The sequence below is a fragment of the Heloderma suspectum genome, chromosome 2 (assembly GCF_057233095.1).
Source record: "Heloderma suspectum isolate Gila_16-S chromosome 2, 16-S_ref, whole genome shotgun sequence".
NCBI classification, from domain to species: domain Eukaryota; kingdom Metazoa; phylum Chordata; class Lepidosauria; order Squamata; family Helodermatidae; genus Heloderma; species Heloderma suspectum.
The window spans coordinates 339,413,170-339,435,536 of record NC_139459.1 but is presented as its reverse complement, the minus strand read 5'-3'; the positions used below and the strand labels follow the sequence as shown (position 1 = coordinate 339,435,536).

General features: G+C 50.6%; 1 protein-coding gene across 5 annotated transcripts; it reads left to right on the top strand.

Annotated features, from left to right (window-relative positions):
* Nucleotides 1-426: 426 nt before the first annotated feature.
* On the top strand, nt 427-13,140 carry LOC146355138 (uncharacterized). Of its 5 annotated transcripts, none has more exons than XM_084840702.1 (5): nt 427-1,149; nt 2,454-2,569; nt 5,766-5,840; nt 8,084-8,320; nt 11,164-13,140. In XM_084840702.1, the coding sequence occupies exons 2-5, from the start codon at nt 2,536-2,538 to the stop codon at nt 13,050-13,052; spliced, it is 2,235 nt and encodes a 744-aa protein (XP_084696828.1). In that variant the 5' UTR covers nt 427-1,149; nt 2,454-2,535; the 3' UTR covers nt 13,053-13,140. The 5 variants fall into 5 exon arrangements, with proteins under 5 accessions (XP_084696828.1, XP_084696827.1, XP_084696829.1 ...); XM_084840701.1 differs by having other exon boundaries at nt 427-1,415; XM_084840703.1 differs by having other exon boundaries at nt 427-1,415; nt 2,319-2,569; nt 5,769-5,840.
* Nucleotides 13,141-22,367: the final 9,227 nt, after the last annotated feature.

Below are 22,367 nucleotides of genomic sequence, written 5' to 3'. Positions count from 1 at the left end.
GGGATTGCTTTATGGCATCCTCCCCCAACCTGGTGCCCTCTGGATGTGTGAGACCACAACTCCCATCATTGATGGCTAGAGATGATGGGAGTTGTGGTCTCACACATCTGGAGGGCACCAGGTCGGGGGAGGATGCTTTATAGCAGTGGTCCCCAACCGTGGCTCTCCAGATGTTGTCAGCCCACAGCTCCCAGCTTGGCTGACCATTGGCCATGCTGGCTGAGAATGATGGGAGTTGTAGTCCAACAACGTCTGGGGACCCGAGGTTAGGGACCACTGCTTTATCGAATCATGTGGATAAGACGGGAATTTCTCGGGAGCCAGCAGAGGGCTCCGGCTGCTGCTTCTCAGCAGAGGGGGCTGCTGTCTTTTTTGCTCCTTTTTGCCGGATATATCCGGGTTGAGCTTCCTGGGTCAGAAGGCTGCTGCTGCAGCTGAATCCATAGTGACCTGGGCGTCCGTCCCCCCCCGTCCCCGCCCCTCATAGAGCAGCAGAAACTCCCCCAAAGGGACGCCCCTCCAGCCCAGTTGCCCCCTGTGCCAGATCAAGGGGGAGCGGGGCGGGCTAGATCCAGCTGGAAGCGTCGGCACTACCCCGCCTCGAGGGAGGAGGAGGAGGAGGCAACCCCGGACTCTCCAGCCATTAACCCCTGAACAGCTGGAAACTCCAGGGGAATGAAAGAGAAGGGTAAATAAGAGCAGAAAACCCCATTCTCTCTGGAGGAAGAGACTCAGCGGGGCAGAAGGATCAGTAGGAAGGAGAGGATGAACAGGACTGTAATCCTTCCTGTGCCCAGTTACTTGAGAGCACGTCCCAGTGAATTCAATGGAACTCGCGTAAGAATATCAGGGGAGCTCTCTGCTGGATCAGGCCACAGATCTAGGTAGTTCCACATCCCCGGTTCCCAGAGCGGCTAAACAAATGCCTTTGAGGAGCCATCATTAGATCATCAAGGCAAGAAACCTCTCCCTGTTCTGCATTCCCAACAACTGAAGTTCAGAGATACGCTGCCCCTAGCTGTGGAAGTTCTACACAGCCATCATGAGAATTAGCCATGGCTAGCCTCCTCCTCCATGAAGTAGTCTAATCCTCATTGAAAGACTTCTAAGCTCCTGGCTGAGTCAACACAACTCATGGCAATGAATTCCGTAAGTGGTTTATACACTGTGTAAAGAAGAAGACCTTTATTTTGTCTGTTCTGAATCTATTGCCTGCAAAACTTATTGGGTGTCCCAAGTGTGTCCTGTCCTGGGCCAAACGAAGACCCGCCTTGATGACTTGACTGGCTCTTCTGAAAACGGATGTTATTGCACTGGGTCCCAGAAGCATACCAATAAGACTTTCTGGGTGCATCAGGACTCCTCCGGAAGATAGCTTCTCCCAGGGCTGGTCCAGTCCTGTTGCACTGAAGCAGGTAGGGGATGGTACCATGTGTGCTGTGAGTGTTCCTACTAGACTGTCTTTACTCTGCTAATTTGGCTAACTGGGACCAAATTGGCCCTGTGTAGTTTATTGGGTATGCTGAGACAGCAAGACTGATGCTCAGAATCCCTCAATAGGGAAGCATCCATATTGGGGTTGGACTTGATGGTGTTATAGGCCCCTTCCAACCCTACTATTCTATGATCCTTACTCTTGTCGGTGATAAACACAGCTTGTTATCCAGTGTGAAATCCGATTAGGGAAAGGGCAAGGCCCTTGTTGCTGTGTTCGCTGTTGTTCTCAAAGGGTAAGTGCCCATAGCTGGCTTTGAAGTTACAAAAGGGCACCACGTATGACTGGCTTCTTCCGGCACAGGGCAGTTTGCGGGAAGTGCCCAACATTGGGATTTGAGCATTCGTATTCTGACATGTTGCACACCAACCAGCCCATGCCTCTGCTTCCTCGTCTCCGCTTTCCTACATAGTCTCCAGGAACCATAGAATAGAGGTCCCCAAATCTTTGGGGCCTGTTTGCAGATTTGGAATGTTGAGAGAATATTGTGGGTGCTGCCACAAAATGGCTTCTACGGGGGACATGGCCAGCCACAAAATGGCTGCTGTGCAGGTTGTTTCCTGGCTTTTATTGAAGGGGAGGGAAATGCACTTAAAAATCCATGCCACAGCTTCAAGCAGCAGTTTTGCGGAGAGATTGGTAGCATTTTGAAAGTGGAAATATGGCTTGCTGCTGTTGCCAGTCACGTATGGGAGGGAAGCCAAGCTGCTCCTTAGCCCCAATATGCAATGGGCACCCATAATCTTAGATTCCGCAAAATGCAATGCCAAACATCGACATTGGCTTGGATTTTAAAGTTCTTTTTTTCTTTTTTCTTTTGAAGGTAGCGGGGGGAGCAGCAAGCCTTGCAGGCGCCGTAGCACATCTCCATGGCCACCATGGCCACCATGAGACCAATGGGTGTCACGTTGGAGACCACTGCCCTAGAAGAACCCTACTAACCCCTCTGCCTCCTCAGTCCTGCCACATGGTTCAGTGTGGAGGACGCTTGTCATTTCAGGGGTTGACAATCTTCATAGAGGCACCCAGTGATCGACATTATGCAGGAAAACTATGAGAACGTGATCTCGCTGGGTAAGCATTTATTTTGGTGTACTTTTTGTCAGATACCAGGATCTTGGTATATTGTCTATGCTGACATTTCTCCTAAAGGTAATTCGTTCATATGTGGCCAGTGCAGTGGCATCACTCCAAACATGCCAGTCTTTTAGGGCCCAACCCTATGCATGTTTAGGCAGAAAAAGGTCCTAGAACGCCCAACATTCCCCAGCCAGACATGTTATAGGACCGTTTTCTGTCTAGACATGCATAGGATTGCACCTTTAGTTGCTAGGTCTGTCTTCTAGGCCAAAATCAATTGAAGGTTGGGGTGGGGAGAGGAACTGTGTCGAGCAAAATCTTCTAACTTGAATTCCCTTGCAACAATTGGGATTTAAATTCTCCCTTTTCAGTATTCTTAATTAAAGATGTTGTTGATTTTAGAATAAACAAGAAGGTTAAAGTATGTATTTGCGAAGTTGATATGTAACCTCATTTCCTCAAAATTAATCAGTCAGACTTAAAACACATCCCAAGGAAATGCATGTTTACTTGGAAGCAAGTCTGAATGGAACTTACTTGCAAGTAAGCGTGTATATTTATCTTTCTGTCTATCCATCCAATAGCCAAAACTCTCTGGGCAGTATATGATTGCAACCTTGGTTGTTGTTGTATTTAAAAAATTTCCAGAGGGGTAGCTGTGTTAGTCTATTGTGGCAAAAACAACTAAGGCTCTTGTGGCACCTTAAAGACCAACACATTTAGGGCACAATCCTATAGCCGCTAGTCAGTGGCTAGACAGCCATAGGATAGGTCGGTTTCTGAGAACCGACCTCCAACCCCTCCCGTGCTGCCTCATAGGCAGCACGGAATGGTCCCATGCTCGGAAGAGGAGCGTGGAGTGGCAAAAATGGGGCATTCCTGGGGGTGTGCCAGGGTGGGGAAGTCGGAAATGCCAGTATGACACATCCTATGTGTTGTCTGGCTGCTGCTTCCCTCACTCTGCTTCCTGCACTCCGAGGTCGAAATCGGCTGTCTAGCCGCGAAAGCCAGCAGGGGGAGTGAGGAGAAGATCTGCTCCTCACCACTCCTCCTGTCCTGCACTGGATAGGCGGTCACCCCCGGGCTCGGAGGCGACCACCAACTCAGATAGGATTGCTCCCGTATTCTAGCATAAGGTTTTGTGGAATGTAGACTGCTTCATCAGATGCATGACTGCATTTGATGGGATACAGTCCACAAAAGCTTATGTCAGAAAAAATTTGTTAGTCTTTAGGCTGCCACAAGACTTTTTTTTTTTAAGATATTCCTCAAAGCTAAACTTCCAAAGCAACATTTGAAAATGTCCAAAATTAAAAACAACAATACAATTTAGTCACCATTACATAAGACTTCATATCAGAATATTTTGAACAGATTGAATCCCTCCCCTACTCACCAAATTCCCCCCAGTTTCCCCCATCTATCCTCCCATCCACCCCACCCCTATTCACATTCTTCTGTATCATAAAACGTTGAAAAGCCTTTCCAGATCTGCTTATATTTCTCTAGATTCCTGTTTCTCCTAAACATAAGTCACCTCTAGGAGTTGTTGTTTATTTGTTCAGTTGCTTCCGACTCTTCATGACTTCATGGACCAGCCCGTGCCAGAGCTTCCTGTCGGCCGTTGCCACCCCCTGCTCCCCCAAGGTCGAGTCCGTCACCTCCAGAATATCCTCCATCATCTTGCCCTTGGTCGGCCCCTCTTCCTTTGGCCGTCCACTTTCCCTAGCATCAGCATCTTCTCCAGGGTATCCTGTCTTCTCATCATGTGGCCAAAGTACTTCGGTTTTGCCTTTAATATCCTTCCCTCAAGTGAGCAGTCTGGCTTTATTTCCAGGAGGATGGACTGGTTTGATCTTCTTGCAGTCCAAGGCACTCTCAGCATTTTCCTCCAGCACCACAGTTCAAAAGCATCTATCCTCCTTCACTCACCCTTCCTTATGGTCCAGCTCTCGCAGCCATAGGTTACTAGGGGGAATACCATTGCTTTAACTATGCGGACCTTTGTTGTCAGTGTGATGTCTCTGCTCTTAACTCTTTTATCAGATTTGTCATTGCTCTCCTCCCAAGAAGTAAACGTTTTCTGATTTCCTGGCTGTAGTCAGCGTCTGCAGTAATCTTTGCGCCTAGAAAGACAAAGTCTGTCACTGCCTCCACGTTTTCTCCCTCTATTTGCCAGTGATCAATCAAAATGGTTGCCATAATCTTGGGTTTTTGGAGGTTTAACTGCAACCCAGCTTTTACGCTTTCTTCTTTCACCTTCGTCATGAGGTTCCTCAGCTCCTCCTCTCTTTCAGCCATCAAAGTGGTATCATCTGCATATCTGAGATTGTTAATGTTTCTTCCAGTGATTTTAACTCCAGCCTTGGCTTCATCAAGCCCAGCACGTCGCATGATGTGTTCTGCGTACAGGTTGAATAGGTAAGGTTAGAGTATACAACCCTGCCGTACTCCTTTCCCAATCTTAAACCAGTCCATTGTTCTATGGTCTGTTTTTAACGTTGCTACTTGGTCGTTATACAGATTCCTCAGGAGGCAGACAAGATGACTTGGTATCCCCATCCCACCAAGAATCCCTAGGAGACACTACCGCTAGTCCGGATCCCCCTAGCTTAAAGGAAGATGAGGAAGTGCCCTTCTAAGCCATTCACATATTTTGGCTCCTGGGTCTGCCCTCCATAACCATCTTTTCTCACATGAGTCGAAACCCCGTATAGCTGCGATATGTCCTAGCTGACAGTGTACTCATATACAGAAGTAAGTCCTTTTCCATTCACTGGGGCTTATTCCCAGGTATGGGCGTATCAGAACACAACAGTCTTGGGGCAAAACCATATCCATCTGATGTTTCACTTCTTCCCAAAAAGATGCACATAGGAAGCTGCCTTTTATCAAATTACGCTCCTTGTCTAGCCAGCCCAGTCTTGTGTGCTTTGAACTGAGTGGCTCTGCAGGGTCTCACACAGAAGCTGTTTCCCATCTCCTGCTGTGCAGTCCTTTTAACTAGAGGTGCTGGGGCTTGAACCCGGGACCTTCTGCATGCAAAGCAACTACTCTGCCATCGAGCTATGGCCACTTCCTCCAAAGGAGTTAGCCTTGAGGAGACCCCTTAATGGTTATGTACTGCCTAGCTACTGATGGCATACCTCAGCTTTATCTGACTTGTACCCTCCATTTCTCCCATCCCCAGCAGAGGAGATTGCAATCAGCTGGCCCCGGATAACCGCGTTTGCCGAGTCGCACAGAAGGAGAGGACTGGTGCCTGGTAAGTTAGCATGGTGGCAGTATTCCCCTGTCTCCGTCTAAAGCAGGGCTGGGCAACGTGGGCCCTCCAGATGCTTTGGCCTACAACTCCCATCAGCTCTTGTCAGTATAGCCAATGGTGCAGGATGATGGGACCAAAATGTCTGTGGTGGGTAGGCCAAAACATCTGGGGGGGCGGTGTGCCAGGTTGGGGGAGGCTGACCAGGAGCAGTTCTTCTAGCAGAGAAGGTTCTTTCCTGTTTCCTGCTACCTGATCCTTTTAAACTGGAAATAGAATCATAGAATAGTAGGGTTGGAAGGGGCCTACAAGGCCATCGAGTCCAACCCCCTGCTCAATGCAGGAATCCAAGTCAGAGCATCCCTGACAAATGGCTGTCCAGCCTCGTCTTGAAGGCCTCCAGTGTGGGAGAGCCCACCACCTCCCCAGGTAATATGTTCCATTGTCGTATTGCTCTAACAGTCAGGAAGTTTTTCCTGATGTTCAGCCAGAATCTGGCTTCCTGTAACTTGAGCCCATTATTCCGTGTCCTGCACTCTGGGATGATCAAGAAGAGATCCTGGCCTTCTTCTCTGTGACTACCTTTCAAGTACTTGAAGAGTGCTATCATATCTCCCCTCAGCCTTCTCTTCTCAAGGCTAAACATGCCCAGTTCTTTCAGTCTCTCTTCATAGGGCTTTGTTTCCAGTCCCCTGATCATCTTTGTTGCCCTCCTCTGAACCCTCTCCAGTTTGTCTGCATCCTTCTTCAAGTGTGGTGCCCAGAACTGGACACAGTACTCCAGATGAGGCCTAACCAGTGCTGAGTAGAGGGGAACTAGTACTTCCCGGGATTTGGAAGCGATGCTTCTATGAATGCAGCCCAAAATAGCATTTGCCTTTTTTGCAGCCGCATCACATTGTTGGCTCATATTCAGCTTGTGATCGACAACAATTCCAAGATCCTTCTCGCTTGTAGTGTGGTTGAGTCACGTATCCCCCATCTTGTAACTGTGCATGTGGTTTCTTTTTCCTAGGTGCAGAACTTGGCATTTGTCCCTATTAAATGTCATTCTGTTGTTTTCTGCCCAGCGCTCCAGTCTATCCAGATCACTTTGAATTTTGTTTCTGTCTTCCAAAGTATTAGCTATCCCTCCCAATTTTGTGTCATCTGCATACCTGAGACTGAACCTTCTGCATGCAAAGGATGTGCCCAATACTGAGCTATGGCCCCTTTGATTTTCACCATGCACTGCGGGTTCCAGGTTTTGGGGAGCAGGGGGCTTCAGGCACATCACTTAGTGCCCCCACCTAAGCTGGAAGGGGCAGGGCATGCAATTTGGGAATGCTCTTGGAATGCGTCTGATCTTATTAGATACTCAGTGACTGGGTTCGGACGACACATCACAGCTCCTCATGGGACACCCACGGGTGTCCATGGGCACCAGGTTGCATAGGCAGCCCCCACCCAGGGGTTGTCGTGTCATGTGAACCCACTGAACATGGGTTATGTGGGTTATGTGAGGCTTGCTTAACCCTCACATAACCCACGCTGGCAGGGTTCACACGAGACGGCCGGCTTCACACAGTGGAACTGCAATGCATGTGGAGTGGCATATTAAAAATGGCGGCCACACATCCCCACATGTCTGGCAGCCCCACTGTGGGTTAAATAATCTGTACAAACAGCCCCAGTGTGTAACATTTTGGGGGTATCTGGGTCTCCCCACTCCTCAGTGCCTCAAAGCTTTAGATTACAAAACAGCATTTATCATAAATAAAACAAGATTCACCAAAAGGACAAGAGGGAAAAAACAAAAGAAGCACTAAAAAGAAATGACAAACTTATTGGCCTAAACAACCTTGATAACTCCCACATAGGACTCCCGATATCTGAGGCATATCTGGAGAGGCAGACCTAATTCAAGCCTGTGGACTTTAGTAGGAGTTGTGCTAGCTTTAGTATCAGGGTAAGCGTGAGTGAGCTATTCTGTTTGTTTTGCATCCTGATGACACTTGGGAGCAACATTGTCAACATTTTGACCATCCTTTGTAGCTGTGCCTTTAAAAAGCAGTTTGATATGCAAGACATTAGCTAGTAATAACATTCACCGCCATGCTATGAAAAGCTTCCTTGCTGATTTATTGTACATCAAACTGCCGTTAAGGCACAAGAGCGGGCCAGCTTCTTTTTCCTGGTCAGTTGGCAAACCTACTTGGAAAGTCCCTCCCCTCTCTCAGTTTCCATTTTGTTTGTTTGCGGTATAGACATGGAGTCTGAACAAGGCCAAGTGGAACAGGCCCAGATGCAGGACTCGGTGGCAATAGCGGCTGGCCCAAGTGAAGGTGGGATGAATGCTGACCTCCGGCGGCAGCTGGGCCTCATCCTGCAGACAGCTGGCAGGAGCCAGGTGGAGAAGATGCTCCGGGAGCTGGTGAAGGAGCAGAGCCAGGAGGGGAAGCGCAAAGCCCGGAAGAAGGCACCCAAGAGCCCCAAGGACGAAGGTGGGCGGGTCTCATCACACGAGCTGCGGTGGCAGTAAGAAGGGGGTGTGTGACATTCATACGAAGTAACCATCGAACCCTCAGTAAGGCTGCCAGACTTTTCCATACCCTCTGCGCCTATTTAATAGAGACAGTTACAGTTTTTGCATTGGGCATATGGGCTGCGTACCAGGGGTAGGCAACCATTTTGGCCTGTGGGCATAATAGGCAATTTGAGAAACTGTCCTGGGCACCAGCACAAAATGTCTCCTGTGGGAGGTGTGGCAAAGGACAAATCACCCACCCAAAAGACTGAGTGCAAGGCAGAAGGTGGGGTCTGAGCCCCAACGCACTAAATAACTGCTTTGAACCCACAGTTTTCATCACCAACAGAAACCCATTTCACAGCAATCCCAGCTGCCAGTAAGAAAATGTGCTCATTAAAAAAAAAAAAAAAAAGTGGTTGGGGTAGGGCACCTTGGCGGGTGCCAGGAAAGGTGTTCAGGGGGACACTGGTGCCCAGCGGCTACGTGTTGCCTACCCCTGTTGCATACTCTCCAGCTATCCCTGTTTACTAGAGACATACGCACTTTCTGCTATCAAGTCCCTCCTCTTGCCTTTTGTGGCCCTCCAGGTGTTTTGGACTTTGACTCCCATCATCCCCAGCCCTCGGCTGTGCTGGCTGGGGCTGATGGGAGTTGAAATCAACAATATCCAGAGGGCTGCAGGTTCCCCGCTCCTGCCCTCGTGGGTGCCTTGTTCCAATTTTCTTAGCATGTTCTTTGCTTCAGGGTCCAGCTCCTTCCCCATCTCACCCCCCGCGCACATCCCCATAAATGCGTGTGCGTGAACCCCAAGGCACCACTGTGCAGCTGTGCGCAGCCAGCCATTCCGCACCCTGCAGCCACTGGGGTGTATTTTTGTATTGTTGGCAGCGCGCAGCAGGATACAGGTGACGAGCCTCTTTCAGCTCGAGGGCTGACCTCCATTTCGAAGGTGCTCCCGGGTGCCAGATTCCAGCGGGGGGCAGAGCCAGAGTCAAGAGAGGTGGGGCCAAACTCCCATCATATTGTAGCTCAAAGCACTTCCTGCCAGTCACTGAGCCTTAGGAATGACATTTTAACCTTGTAGAAGGGGGGGGGGGGATGATGCAAAAGCCAGGAAACCACCAAACCGTCAGTGGTCAGGGGAAACAGGATAGCTATCTGGGGGACCCTGGAGAGCTGGATTATTTATTTATTTATTTATTTATTTATTTATTTATTTCTATACCGCCCAATAGCCGAAGCTCTCTGGGCGGTTCACAAAAACTAAAACCAAACAACACACAATAAAACAATTTAAAATATATAGAACATTAAAACCACAATATAGGGTCCAGGTGGGGCAGATTTGGCCCATGGGCCAGAGGTTCAACACTCCTGTTGTGGGACACGGCTGCTGTTCCAAATATATCTTTAATCCGTTGGGAGATAGATTTCTGTAAAATAAATGGAGTAGGGGACTAGACCCCTTCAGCGGCAGGAGAGTGTTAGGAGGGGGAGCTTGGCAGCAATCCTTGGTATGAAAATGGGGGTGTGGTGAGCACGCTCCTGTTTTCATCTGAAATGCTGATGAGGTTCTTGGTGTATGTATCTTCGGGTTGCACCTAATGCAGCAACTTACTTCCTGCCACCGTCACCACCTGTGTGATGTTAAGAGCCCTGCTGGGTCAGACCCAGGGTCCATCTAGTCCAGCATTCTGTTCACACAGTGGCCACCCAGCTGCCCACAGGAAGCCCACAAGCCGGACACGAGCGCAGCAGCACGCTCCCGCCCATGTTCCCCAGCAACTGGTGGACATAGGCTCACTGCCTCTGGTACTGGAGGTAGCACACAGCCATCAGGACTAGTAGCCACTGATAGCCTTCTCCTCCAACCCCCTTTTAAAGCCATCCAAATTGGTGGCCATCACTACGCCTTGTGGTAGCGAATTCCATAGTTTATCTACACGCTCCGTGAAGAAGTACTTCACTTGTTCTTGGGTTCTGTGCTTTTTAAAAAACCATATCAGATTTCTGCACCAAGGGGAACTGTATTATGTGACCTGCACAAATTATGGAAGTGAAGCCAGTTTTGCAAATAAGCCTTGAAGCCCCTTCTTCCCACCAGATGCCTGGACATCCTGCAGCATAGCCCTTCTCCAGCTTGGATATTTTGCTAGCATTGCCCACATATTTTCTTTATGGCATTATGGGCTAGAAACGTATTTTTTCCCTTAAAAAAGCAAGCAAGCAAGCTGAGATGTGCAGGATCCCGAACGCTGCCCTCGCGGTCGGTGTGGAGCAGCGGTCATTGCGGAATGCACACAGCCATGCCGCACCGTAGGCTCAGGCTGGCTGATAACTGTGTCGAAACGCCGCATCGTGACTGTTTTCCAGGTGTTACATCCCTACAGAAATGGGGATGGGGGTGGGGGCGCCGGGGGGAGAGAGATTGAAAGCTTCACATTGCTTCTGTAAAGTGCTCAGGCTTGAGCTCTGATGGCTCTCCAGAGGGAGAGGGCCCATGGTTCAGAGCAGCCAAAGGGGAATGCTTCTCCGCGTTCTCCAGCCTGATTGATAAAGGCCATTGCTGGGGAGTCACAGGACTCTGCCAACACCCTCCTATCCACGCTCATCATGGTGCCTCTGTCCCAGCTCTGTCTCTGGAAAAATAAGGGGAAGGCATAAGCTGGGGGAGCAGAGGAATGGGTAGGGCTTGGGGAAGGGACTACTGCTTGCTGGGGATGCTGGGAGCTGCAGGCCAGCCCATCTGGAAGACCTTGGGCTCAGAAAGGTTGGCCTTGGGGGCTGAGACGGTCATGCTGTCTCTCATCTTTCCAGTTGCAGCTGCCAAGGAGAACGAGCAGGAGCGGCATCCGGAGCCTCCGGCTCCTCCATCCCGGAGGTCTAACAGCCCAGACGAGGGGGAAGCCAGCGGCAGTCAGTGCCAGCTGGACCCGGAGAAGGAGGAACAGCTGCCACGGGGGCCAGCAACTCGTCAGCGGGAGGGGACAGCTGCCAAGAAGCTGAAAGACAGGCGTGCAGCGGAGGTGGAGAGGCCAGGCGTCTGTGTGGAGTGTGGGAAGAAGAACTCAAGCAGTGGCGGGCGAGGCCACGGCACTGCCATGCCGGAGAGGCCGCACCAGTGCGCCGAGTGCGGGCGTTGCTTCCGGCAGCGCTCCATCCTGGCCAAGCACCAAAAGATCCACACTGGGGAGAAGCCCTACCTGTGCACGGCTTGCGGCAAGCGCTTCAACCGCAGCTCCAACCTGGCGCAGCACCAGCGCGTGCACACTGGCGAGCGGCCCTTCCCCTGCACTGCCTGTGGCAAGGCCTTCACCCAGAAGTCTGACCTGGAGCGGCACCAGCGGGTGCACACAGGCGAGCGCCCCTACACCTGCCCCGACTGCGGCAAGCGCTTCTCCGTCAGCTCCCACCTGGACCGGCACCGGCGCACCCACCAGAACGGCCCCCAGGAGGAGCCCCCCACGGCCACCACTCCGGCCCCAGCTGCCCACCGCTGCCCTGATTGTGGGAAATGTTTTGGGCAGCGCTCTGCGCTCTCTAAGCACCGCAAGACTCACTCGGGAGAGCGCCCGTACCCATGCAACGCCTGCGGCAAGCGCTTCAGCCGCAGCTCCAACCTGGCCCAGCACCAGCGCATCCACACCGGCGAGCGGCCCTTCCCCTGCGGGGACTGTGGCAAGCGCTTCATCCAGCGCTCTGACCTGGAGCGCCACCAGCGGGTGCACACCGGCGAGCGCCCCTACACCTGCGCGCAGTGTGGCCGGGGCTTCTCCGTCAGCTCCCACCTCGACCGGCACCAGCGGGTCCACCAAGCCCAGGCGGCCGCTGCAGCCGCCCACCGTTGCCCTGAACACGTGAAGGGCTTCCTCCTCAGTGCCGGCAGCAAGCAGGTCCTCAAACACCAGTTCTACAGTGGCAAGGGACGCCTTGCACGCAGCGGCCACTGCCTGGACTGTGGCAAGAGCCTGGGCAAAATCCCGCCGCAGCCACCGGTGCCCCCGGTGGAGAAGCCCTTCAAGTGTGCAGATTGCGGGAAGGCTTTTGCCCAGCGCTCAGCGCTGGCCAAGCACCAGCGCATCCACACTGGGGAGAAGCCCTTCTCCTGCGCGGACTGCGGCAAGGCCTTCATCCAGAAGTCGGACCTGACCATCCACCGGCGCATGCACACCGGCGAGAAGCCCTACCGCTGTGAGGCCTGCGGCAAGTGCTTCAGCGTCAGCTCCAACCTGCTGACCCACCAGCGCACCCACCTGGGCAAGAAGCCCTATGCCTGTGGGGAGTGCGGCAAGGCCTTCATCCAGCGCTCGGAGCTCACCATCCACCAGCGCACCCACACCGGCGAGAAGCCCTACAAGTGCAGCATTTGCGACAAATGCTTCAGCCGCAGCTCCCACCTCAACCGCCACCAGCGTACTCATGGCAACAACAAGGCCTTGGCTGCCACTGGGGCCGGCCCCGCCCCCTCATTCACTGGCGGCACCACCAGGCCTGCCGCCCCACTGCCTGCCTCAGCCTTCTCGGCCTCCTTTGCCTCCCCCAGCCCCCTCTCGGCCTTGCCTTCCTTCCCCTCCTCCCCATCCTCCCTCCCCATCCCTGCTCTGGAGCTACCCTGGTCTCTCCCCTTTCCTTCTCGTGGCTTTTCCCATCCGGCTTTCCCGTCTCCTGCCCCCAGTGGAGCCCAAGCCCCCTCTCTAATAAACTAGCGTCTTCCCTCCCAATACTCTCTCCCCAGTCCATGCCTGGTGCTCTCCTGAATTTCAGTCTGAGCACCCTGCTGTCCCCTCCCAACTCTCGCTTCTCATCCATTTCCCTAGGGCGTGAGCGCCACTTCCTCATCCTCCCCCATCGCAATGGCTTTGGCCACGCAGGCTGGATTTATATGATCGGCACGTCTGGTGAGAGCCACTGTTCATGCAGTGGTGCTGGTTCCTTTGCCGGTGATGAAATGATGCTCCCAGGAAGGCCACGCTGCGAGGACAAAATCTTACCTCAGGGTTGGGGAACCTGTGGCCCTCCAGACGCTGGTGAACCATAGTTCACATCATCCCTTGCCATTGGGCAGGCAGGCTGGGGCAGATGGGGATTGGAGCCCAGCAATGTCTGGAGGGCTACAGGTGCTCCGTCTGCACTCTGAGCCTGAGAGTGGAGTTTCACAATGGGCAGCCTTTGCTTTGATGTGCAGGGAGGCCTTTGTTTAAGAGGAGGGAGCATCGAACATAGAATTCCTCACACGTACATGCACACACAACATCCCGGCAGTCTGAAATGATAAGAGGCCAGCAAAAGCTACACAACCTGATGCACTGATCGTGCATCCTGGCTCCTGTGTCCACGACAGTCGCTCAGTGAAATGATGGAGAGTCTGCTACAGGGGTAGCCTGTGGCCCTCCAAACAGTGCTGGACTCCAACTTTCTTCAGCCCCACTCAATATGGCCAATGAGCAGGGATGATGGGAGCTGCAGTCCAGCAACATCTGGAAAGCTGCAGCCTCCCTGCCCCTGCTCCACCGCCTCCACCATCTTGCCCTGTTTCTTTCAGTCACAAGAGGACCTAATACCAATGAGCTGTCCCTTAACCCTCTCTCTCCACCCTTTTGTTCACACAAGCTGATTTTGAAAGTGAAAAAGACGGGGGGGCTTGTTCTATCCTTCTAAAGCATGGGTGGGCAACCTCTAGTCCATGGACCTAATCCGGCCCATGGAAGTTGGTTATCCGGCCCATGGAGGCTTGAGCTCTCTCCACTGGCCACACCCACTCCCCACCCCTGGTCTGGAGACCACTGGGGGCTTTGGAAGGAAGCAGGGAAAAGAATCCCCATGTTATATCTGATCTGTGATTGGAGATAACAAAGGGTTTCCAAAACAGGCTTCCCCACTTCCCAACGGAGAGCGAGTGGGGGAATCCCGTTGTTACCACTGATCATAGATTGGAGGTAACAAGGGATTCTCCTGGAGGAGCGGCAGCTGCACACTCAGCTGGTGCTTGCAGAAGCTCCTGCAAGCATAGGACGAGTTGGCTTCAGGGAAGGGGAGGGACAAGCGCAGTCAGGCTTTTTCAGTCAGGCTGAAAAGCTTTGTCTGCTCCACATCCTCTCCCCAATGGGAGAAGCTCAGCACACAGTGAAGCTGGTGCCCAGCAGACACACTGGAACGATCAGCCACCCAGTGTGGCCAATGGGACCAAAGCACATCAGGGGGCACAGCCCCACCCCTTTGGCCTGCAGAGGGCTGGGTGAAGGGGTCTTTTCACCACCACCACCACCACCACCACCACCACATTTCAGTTGTCCACCCTTGTTTTAAAGTGTGCTTAAAGGAAGGGATGGTGATCCTAAGCTGTACTGGCAAAGCTGAATGATGTGCCCCTGATTAATCTGGATAGCTGAACATACGGTGGCGAGAGAGCTCCCTGAATGTGTACATGAAGAGTGGAAGGAATTTTGCCACAACTGTGTGAACAAAAGGGGTGTGGCCCCAAAATGTGTTAACGGGCAACCAGTGTATATTCCAATTACACCTCAAAGTCTGGAGTAGTGATTCTAATTGGCTTCAGTGATTATAAAGTTAGAAGCTGAGATCTTGTATTCCAGAATAATATTTTAATCTGGAATCAAAGATTGGAATCCATTGATCACCTTTCTGGCATCAGGGGGAAACTGCTTTGTGCTTTCTGTTCTGGGCTGGGGTGTGCACTTCTTCTATCCTGATCATTTCCTCCTTCCATTCATGCTACTCTGTCTTTCTCTCCCCTCCATTCCACTGTCTTCAGCTCTTCTGTCAATCGTCTTCAGCCAGATTCTATGCAGATTTACTCGGACGGAGTCCCCAAGGAGTTCAGTGGGTCTGACTTCATATATCTACTTTCTATCTGTTCTCTGGGTAATGGGGGAATATCTACTCTCGGGGATGGCATCAAGCTTGAATTGGCCCCCAACATGCTGCCAGCCATGCTCCCCGCAGCCCCAACCAGGCCCCCATGCTGATATCCCCCATCACCCTTGGTGGTGGCTCTCATGCAGCCTTCCCAGGATCATGCTGTCACCTGCCTCCAGGAAGCATCACTGGTTGGAAGGGGGCTGAATAGGCACTTGGCTCCTATTGGAGCTGGGCACCCACCATTTTTATGCCCTACAATGCAGGGTCAGGCACTGGATATTGCATTATGGAGTATAAAAAACTGTGTGCCTGGCTCTAATAGGAGCCAAGTACATATGTTGCTCCCTTCTTCCAGCCAATGATGCTGCAGCCACCCACCTGCCCGGAGGAGGGGGAAGTTGGCTATGACTGTGCCTGCATGAATGCCAGTGCTGTTGTGTAAGCAGGCAAGCTAGCCTGCCTGGCTGGAGGAGGCTGGTGGCTGCAGTGGCAGTGGCATAGCTGCTGGTGGACTCTCCTGAGGGCTCAGGCAATCAGCAACTGTCTGATGGCGTTGTCGCCTCATGTTGGACCTGTCTACACTACTGGTCTGAACTGGTTTAATAGCCATCCCCTCTCCCCAGGGAACCATAGGAAGGCCTGCTCTACACCTGTATCAGAATTAGGTAGGGATGAAATGGTAGAGTCCTGAGGTAATACAATGGCCTGGACAACTTTATATGGCGGACAACATTTTTGAATGCTCCTCTACATGATGAACATCCTTGTCAGGAGCGCCTTTGCTGCCTTCTGAAATCCTCAAGTAGCCAGAATCAACACGCAGACTATAGGGCTCTTTTCCAGGGCTTTATTTCCATTCAACCTAATGAGGCTTACAGATGCTAATTGCCTGAGCCTAATGAGGGAAACTTAAGAGAGCCGTCTACCAGGGGTTTCTAGCCTTAGCGAATCAGTTGGTCTCCGTTTAGAGGGAAAAGGCGGGAAGCCTCTGAACTTAAGGGCTAAGAGGCAAAAGTCCACCCCTTTCCCGTGGGGCATCAGGGCGCAGCTGTTGCTGTCGCACCAAGCGGGCTGAGCGCCTCCTCTCGGCACCCGCCATTTTCCGCTTGTCCCGGCGCCAGTGCCTAGCGTCCCAAAACTCCTGTTTTGTCCCTCCCCCTCCCTGCCAGGGTCACTGGCACTCTCAGGAATGTGAGCAGGGAGGGGCTCTCCCTCCGGTGGCGCCTCTGAACAGCACGCGGGTTCCTCTCCCACGGTCTCTCTCTCTTCCTCAGAATCAGAACTGCTTTGTGGCTCTCTGGGCCACAAAGCAGATCCAACCCTCTGATCCAACAACCCTGACAATCCTGCAATTAGAAAATAGAGGGAAAGCAGAGTTAGAAATGTTCTCCTGGATATGCTAAGTTTTACATGTGGGGCTTTCAAGATAGTATCTCCTACCTTCAGTCTGAAGTGGTACAGTCCACTCCACTCTCACCCTATACCGCTGCATGTGCAGTGCAGGCCAAATGCTAAATTTCCTGAAAAAAATTTGGGTCTCTTACCAGAGAGTTCTAAGCACCTTCACCCAACTACATTTCCCAGGATTCCCAGGATGCATGGGGGAAGTGATGATAGTTCAACTGGTATCCATCCCCCACCACCACCTCACCGACACCCACAAATCCTGCTTTTTGAGTTTCTAGTATGCTGCAAATGCACTTAGTGTTCCCAACACCATACTGGCTTCCCCTTTGATCTTTGTGTCTTCTTACCTCTGGCCTTCACGCTGCTGGGCGAGGCTGTTCTCCCATCAGGCCTTTCTAACCCCAGCATGCATTGCTGCCAGCCATCACTTTGGTGCTGTATATTAAGGTGCATTTATAGAAAGAAAACACGAGAGAGGTGCTGCTTCTGGGTGGGGTAGGGCTGCCGAATTTCATACTTGGGAGATACTTAAAAGACAAATGGATTTTGGTTGACTCCTGCTGAGAACAGAGCCAGAGACACAGCCTCCTCTGGTGTTACGTGCCTTGTTTTAAAACACCTCTGCCACCTCTGCCCTGGAAGAGATTGCAACCTTTGGCTTGAAGCTACCTGTATTCGGGACAAAGTATATAAATGTCCACTGAGAAAAGGCTCCCAAGTTCAAAATGTTTCATAGTTCATCATCATGATCAGATTTGTGAATTTCAACAAACCAAAATGTTGATGAGCTTTTCACATATACGCACATAGCAGCCTTTTACATTAGTCTTGTTGTTATTGTTATAATTATTATTTTATTATTTTTATTTGTGTTGATGGGGGTTGTACCAAATGTAAAGCTGGCACTGTTGTTATTGTTATTATTTTAGATGGGGGTGAAATTTTTAAACTGTGAAGAAAATAAAAAAAAGGAAAAATGTTGGAAAGAGTTTTTGGGAAGCAGAAAATGCACAGTAGCAGGCTTAAATGTTGACATCAGGTTAAAAAAAAAACCAAGTAAAAAGAGGGGAAATTATATTGTTGCACTTCTCTCCCTGTCTCCCATTTTAAAAGTTTCTTGTTAGGATCACAAAGCAAGAAAATAAGATGGATTTTTTTCATTTAGATTAATCTCTGTGTCAGTAATGGAATCCATGAAGACCAGAAACAACAACAACAAATTATTATTATTATTTTAAAGTAAGAGTCTTTGGCATTGCCATATTCTATTATTTGCAGAACAATCATGGATATTTCGAAAACTTGTATTCTTATACGATGAGCAGACCTCACCTCCATCCCCTGGTAAAGCTACTTGTAGGGTCCTGGCAAGCTAGCTTTAGAGCTTTGGTGGGTTTCGAAGAGGAGTGTTAACTGTGTGTTTCACAACGGAAGTAATACGCATCATGGCCCTCTAAAGACACCCCCCCACCCCAAGACCATTAAGTCCAAAATTACTTTGTTGCACCACTGCCTCTGTTACCTGAATCCCCAAACAGGGACCTGAGTAACACAGTCAATATCTTGAGGGCTTCATGTTCCCCATCCCTGCCTATAAGCTGTGCCGAGAGCATCCTGGTGATTTGAGAATATATCCTAATTTTACCCTGGATCTGCATGTTCATCACACCTTTCTCTTTCACCCTCATGCCCAAGGATTGTGGCCTCTACAGAGGTAAGCTCTGCCTCACTAATCTTTCAGAGTTGTTTGAGAGTGTCAGTAAGCATGTCAATAGGGGTGATCCAAGCATGTAGATGGCTGTGAGAGCTGGACTATAAGGAAGGCTAAGCGCCGAAGAATCGATGCTTTCGAACTGTGGTGCTGGAGAAGACTCTTATGAGTCCCCTGGACTGCAAGGAGGTCAAATCAGTCAATCCTAAAGGAAATCAACCCTGCCTGCTCATTGGAAGGACAGATACTGAAACTGAAGCTCAAATATTTTGGCCACCTAATGCGAAGAGAAAACTCTCTGGAAAAGACCCTGATGCTGGGAAAGACTGAGGGCAAAAGGAGAAGGGGACGGCAGAGGGTGAGATGGCTAGATAGCATCACCGATGCAACGAATATGAACTTGAGCACACTCCGGGAGAGAGCAGAGGACAGGAAGGCCTAGCGTGCTATGGTCCATGGGGTCACGAAGAGTCGGACACAACTTAACGACTGAACAACAACAACAACAAGCATGTAGATAGGGGTGTGTGGATGAGATCCTTGGAGAAGTGAGGCCTCCCACTTGCTTGCTGGACCCTTGCACTTCCTGGCTTATAAAAGCAGCTGCGGGGACTGGCTGAGTGGGTAAGGGTAGTGGTGAACACCTCTTTATAGCAAGGTGTGGTTCTGTCTTGCCTTAAAGAGGTGGTGGTAATACTTCTGCTTTTTTTAAAAAAAACCTCCCTGAACCCCACTGTATTGGATAATTTATGGTTGGCTTCTAATATTCCATTCTTCAGCAAGGTGTTGGAGCATGTGGTGGCTTCTCAGCTCCAGGGATTTCTGGATGAGGCAGATTATCTAGATTCATTTCAATCTGGCTTCAGGGCTGGTTATGGGACAAAGACTGCTTTGGTTGTCTTGGTGGACAATTGATGCTGGGACTGGACAGCAGGAGTGTGTCCCTGTTGGTTTTGCTGGACCTCTTGATGGCTTTTGATACCATCAGCCATGTTATTCTTCTGAGGTGTCTGTCTCAGATGGGACTAGGAGGCACTGTTATACAGTCCTTCTAGGAGGGGCGATCTCAGAAGGTGGTGCTGGGGGCTCCTGTTTGACACTGTGTCTGTGGGTCTGTAGCGTCCTTGATTGTGTGGATCACAACAAACTGTGGCAAATTCTTAAAGTGATGGGAGTACCAGACCACCTTACCTGTCTCCTGAGAAACCTGTACGAGGGACAAGAAGCAACAGTAAGAACCAGACATGGAACAACCAAGTGGTTCAAAATTGGGAAAGGAGTACGACAAGACTGCATATTGTCGCCCTGCTTATTTAATTTATATGCAGAGTATATCATGAGAAACGCCGGGTTGGATGAATCACAGGTCGGAATTAAGATTGCCGGGAGAATTATCAACAACCTCCGATATGCAGACGATACCACCCTAATGGCAGAAAGTGAAGAGGATCTAAGGAGCCTCTTGTTGAGGGTGAAAGAGGAGAGTGCAAAAGCTGGTTTGAAACTCAACATTAAAAAAACTAAGATCATGGCATCAGGCCCCATCACTTCCCGGCATATAGAAGGCGAAGAAATGGAAGCAGTGACAGATTTTACTTTCTTGGGATCCAAGATCACCGCAGACGGTGACTGTAGCCATGAAATTAAAAGACGCTTGCTCCTTGGGAGGAAAGCTATGGCAAACCTAGACAGCATAGTAAGAAACAGAGACATCACCTTGCCGACAAAGGTCCGTCTAATCAAAGCTATGGTTTTCCCAGTAGTAATGTATGGCTGTGAGAGCTGGACTATAAGGAAGGCTGAGCGCCGAAGAATTGATGCTTTCGACCTGTGGTGCTGGAGAAGACTCTTACGAGTCCCCTGGAATGCAAGGAGGTCAAATCAGTCAATCCTAAAGGAAATCAACCCTGAGTGCTCACTGGAAGGACAGATACTGAAGCTGAAGCTCAAATATTTTGGCCACCTAATGCGAAGAGAAAACTCTCTGGAAAAGACCCTGATGCTGGGAAAGACTGAAGGCAAAAGGAGAAGTGGACAGCAGAGGATGAGATGGCTAGATAGCATCACCGATGCAATGAATATGAACTTGAGCATGCTCCAGGAGAGAGCGGAGGACAGGAAGGCCTGGTGTGCTATGGTCCATGGGGTCACGAAGAGTCGGACACGACTGAATGACTGAACAACAACAACAACAAAGCGTCCCCCAGGGTTCCATCTTATCCCCCTTGCTATTTAACATATCCATGAACCAGGAGAGATTGTCTGGAGTTTGCGGGTTTGGTGCCACTAGTATGCTGATGACACCCAACTCTCCATCTAAATCCAAGGAAACTGTTCTAGTTCTAAATTGGTGTCTGATGTCAGTGATGGACTGGATGAGGGCTTAATCCAAATTGAATTCAACAAATTGAAGCTTAATCCAGATGAGACAGAGGTGCCCCTGGTTAGTCAAGAAGCAGAGCAGGGAATAAGGATTCAGCCTGTACTGGATGAGGTTACACTCCCCCTGAATGTAGTCAGTTTGGGTGTACTTCGCAATTTGGGTGTACTTCTGGACTCAGCCTTGAACCCGGATGCCCAGATTTCAGCGGTAGCCAGGAGTGCATTTGCAAAGCTGAAGCTAGCATACAAACTGTGCCTGTTCCTAGAGACATCTAATCTGGCCACGTTCACACGTTGTAGTTACATCCCGTTTGGATTTCCATAATGTGCTCTACGTGGGGCTGCCTTCAAAAACTGTTCGGAAACATCAGTTGGTCGAGAATGCTGCACCCATACAGTTGACCAGGGCTGGTTACCAGAAGCACTCAACTCTCTTGTTACAACAGCTTCACTGGCCAGCAGTCTGTTTCTGGGAAGAATTCAAAGTGCTGGTTATGACCTGTAAAGCTCTGTACGGCTTGAGACCAGGCTATTTGAAAGACCACCTTCTCTCATAGGAGCCTGCCTGGTTCTTAAGATCTTCAGGAGAGGCCCTTCTTTCGAGACCGTCGCATTCAGAGGCATGTTTAGTGGCAATGCGAAAGAGGGCCGTCTCAGTGGCCGCTCCCTGTGGCCTCCTTCCCTGCTGAGGGAGGCTAGGTTCACTTCCTCTTTTGCAGGCCTACAGCTGGCAGGCAAAGAATGCTTTATTCAAGCAGGCCTTTGGTGTATAAGCAGGTCTGTTGAGCTGGATGCTTTGTTGTGTTTTTAATTTTTTAAATTGTTTTTAATGTATTTGCTTATTGTTTTATCAAGTTTTATTAACAATTGTAAGCCGCCTTGAGTGCCATTTTTGGTAGAAAGGTGGGGTACAAATCAAATAAATAAACTAGTAGATATGCATACTTGGACTTCCAGACAGCTTTTGACAAAGTCCCTCAACAAACGTTCCTAAGTAAGAGCTTTTCTACTCGAGGCTGTTAATCCACTGTATCTATTTTTAGTTTTGTCACAGAATGCCAAGATCTACACAAACAGCTTCTCCTCTCCTGCTTTTCCACTCTGTGGTGCTGTGCTCTAGGAGAATAAGACAGCAATCCTATGGGGGGAGATGGCCGCCTCCGAACTCGAGGCGACCGCCTATCCACTGCAGGGCAGGAGGAGTGGTGAGGAGCGCATCTCCACACTCCAGCTGCCCTGCAGTCACAGCTAGACAGCCGATTTCAGCTGTCTAGCCTCAGGACCTTGGAGCGTGGGGTGGGGAGGCCGGACGACACATAGGAAGTGTCATCCTGGGACTTCCAACTGCCCTGCCCTGCCCTGCCCCCAGGAACGCCCCACTTCCCCTGCTCCATGCTGCTCTTCCGAGCGTGGAGTGTGGGGCTGATCCGCGCTGCCTACGAGGTGGCACAGGAGGGGGTGGAGGGCAGTTCTCTGGGAACTGACCAATCCTATGGCTGTCTCGCCGCTGACTAGCGGCCATGAGATTGTGTCCTAATGCAATTACACAAGTAGGAAAATACATTTTCTTTCACTTTCAGAACTAATACTTCATTTTCCCCACTCTAAGAAACCCTGAGAAAGTGCTCTTAAAAAACAGAAG